At 33.7% G+C, this 2,617-nt stretch overlaps 1 protein-coding gene across 1 annotated transcript; it reads right to left on the bottom strand.

Annotated features, from left to right (window-relative positions):
- Positions 1 to 847: 847 nt before the first annotated feature.
- LOC107914168 (EG45-like domain containing protein 2) lies at positions 848 to 1,832 on the bottom strand. The gene is made up of 3 exons (XM_016842964.2): positions 1,604 to 1,832; positions 1,213 to 1,492; positions 848 to 1,110 (listed from the first exon to the last, which is right to left on the bottom strand). Exons 1-3 carry the CDS (start codon positions 1,710 to 1,712, stop codon positions 1,104 to 1,106), a joined length of 396 nt encoding a protein of 131 aa, XP_016698453.1. The 5' UTR covers positions 1,713 to 1,832; the 3' UTR covers positions 848 to 1,103.
- Between the last annotated feature and the right edge of the window lie 785 nt (positions 1,833 to 2,617).

The raw sequence follows: 2,617 nt of genomic DNA, 5'->3' as shown, positions 1-2,617 counted from the left end.
AGTGCAGTCAGAGTGGAAGAAGAGGTAGCTGTGGAACTGGGAAACATAAAGGCTACAAAAATTTGAATTAGCGGTTTTCAGAGGTGAAGAGGTGATGGCTTAGGAAGCTGCTCAATGAGGAATTTCGAGATGATCTTATTTTGCAAGCTTATGCCTTGAGGGGATTGTCCGATATTTGTCAAATAGTAGCATTTGGCTTGTGTGTTGGTATCTGGAGTTCACCGAGGGGGTTCATAGCTGCTAATCTTTTGTGATTGTAAGGAGTGTGCTTGATTTTTTAATGTTTTGCTCTCTTGCTGAGCTTGGTTGTTGTATAGTTGAACTTTGGGTTCTTTTAGGTTTCAGGAGTTTATAGGTTGTTTGTATTACATGTGAACTTGTATTTTCTTTCTCGTTTAGGAGTGTGTCCTTTGCATTGAGGTGTATTATAGTTTGTCAAGTGTGCTTGGTACATTGTCTTTATTAAGTTTTTGGTTAGGTTTTCCCTTTTGGGTTTTAATAAAATTTTATTATGATTGAGGGAAAACAATCTTCCAAACTATGCTTAGATATTATTTGAGCCTAAATGCCAAAGCTAAGTGGAACATTCATATAAATTTCCTCCTCAAGAACATCATCGCCATGTAAATAATACTCATTCAGAGAAAGACTGTCTTGCAGCAAATATTGCTCCATATCAACTCCTAATTTAACAAACTTGCTTGATGCATTAACTGATTCCTCTTAGTGAAGGCTCTTGAGCCAAAGTTTGAACATATGAAATGGTTTCATAGCTGTGTATGGACAAGTATCCTAGAAAATAGCCTGTCGTGCATCTTAGAGCATATAGTACTACTTCCATCACTAGTAAACATAATGAATGTAGATTTATTTAACAGAAATAATTGCATATAAATCTGGTATGTGATTCCTGTCTTTTTATGTAAAATCCTTAAAAATGGTTATCGCAAAAGTTACTGATATTTCCTTCTTTCGGTTAAAGATTTACAGACTTGATATTAACATCTTGATCACATTTCTAGCGTCTTCCTTGCATGTATTTTCTTTCTAACACAGGCTGAAACTGGTACTTCGATATGATTGTATTAATAGTAGCTTCTTCCTCAAATCCTGCAATATGTCATCAATCATTATGGTTAAATTCAGAAACATAAATTCCATATTGATTTGTCTGCCAAATAAGGAGATGAAGATAAAGAGAGAAGGATTTACTGTATATATTCTATATTGATTTTCCTTCCATGTTTATGTGCAATAGCAGCAAAAGCATCCCTGGACAGCATGATGGTAGAGGGGCATGGAGTGAAAGGGCAGAAATCCACCACTTTGACATCAATGGTTCTCCGCTTACATGGTCGCTTAGGTCCGCTCAGGCATCTTAATCGGTAACGCCTCCCACAAGCGGCGCCATTGTCCCATAATCCCTCGCTAACTGCAACAAACAAGTTCCCAGGTGGAAACTGTTCTTCTCTATTACCATCACATTTAGTTGCTGCATTGCAAGACAGAACACATGATTATGAAGATGAATTGTTAATATATATCTATATATATATAAAATTTAAGCTTTGAATTGTTTAGAAAGAAAAGAAATGATACTGACGTATATATGGTGGGTTATAATAGGATGCAGTGCCAATATCACCATGGACAAAGTATGCTTCTTTGCTTATAACTGCAGTAATCAGAATTGCCAAGATCAAGAGTGCCATTACCCTCAACTGAAGAATAACATAAACTATTTTTATCTACAGAAAATATATGAAGGTTGTTCACTCTTTTTCCTCCTTTAATTCCTTATCTAAGTTTCCTTAGCATGCCCAATATGGTAGCTAGGGAATATATATATATATATATATATTTGTTAAGCAGCATTTCAGGCGACCTAAAACACGTTAAAGATCACCAAACTTCAAAGTATGAAGTTACTTGTTTTGGTGGGTATCTTAGGTTAATTTGCGATCGTCACATCCATTCATTATTACTTTAGCGTTAACGTGATGTAGTAAAGTTAATGTTAGGCTTGGTTTCCACCCTTATTTATAAATCTTGTAATTACGCGTAGATGTCTTTATTAGTTTGCCTTTTGGCATTTGTTTTCCAAGGGAAAACTGAAAATTAATAAAAAAAATATAGCAGGAGAAATTGTGTAACTTAGAAGTAAACATGGAAAAGATTGGGATGAGGTTATATAGGAGAATATAAATAAATAGTGGAAGGGCAATGCTTGAAGAAGATGCTACGGTCGCTTTGTAAGCAAGGCAAAGAGTTTTGGTTATGATTGTTTAATTGGCTAGTCTAGTCCTCCTGACCTTCCCTTTTCACATTGATTTCATTCATCATCTTTAACAATTAATAAACTACATATTAATATATAAAAATATGTCATTTGGGCTCACACTTCATCAACTGACTGGAACACTCTTCCTTTTCATTTTCCATATTATCCAGCATTTTTCCTTCTAAATTTCTTTAAAGGAAATTTTTTAATATAACTAATTTAAACTGATATCATAATATCTTTTTTAAATAATTAAAATAATAATAATTAGATTTTATCACATTTGTGAGTGAACACAAATATTTTTATGTTAAAGATATATTTATAAAAATATTT

The sequence above is a fragment of the Gossypium hirsutum genome, chromosome D10 (genome assembly GCF_007990345.1).
Source record: "Gossypium hirsutum isolate 1008001.06 chromosome D10, Gossypium_hirsutum_v2.1, whole genome shotgun sequence".
Classification (NCBI taxonomy): Eukaryota; Viridiplantae; Streptophyta; class Magnoliopsida; order Malvales; family Malvaceae; genus Gossypium; species Gossypium hirsutum.
The sequence above is the reverse complement of the archived record's forward strand: the minus strand, read 5'-3'. Positions and strand labels throughout refer to the sequence as shown.

Excerpts from the sequence above, each read along its gene's own strand:
- LOC107914168 (XM_016842964.2), bottom strand. The coding sequence starts at position 1,712 with ATGGCACTCTTGATCTTGGCAATTCTGATTACTGCAGTTATAAGCAAA. Across the intron at positions 1,493-1,603 it reads TTATAACCCACCATATATAC|CAACTAAATGTGATGGTAAT; the intron begins GTCAGTATCATT and ends CTTGCAATGCAG.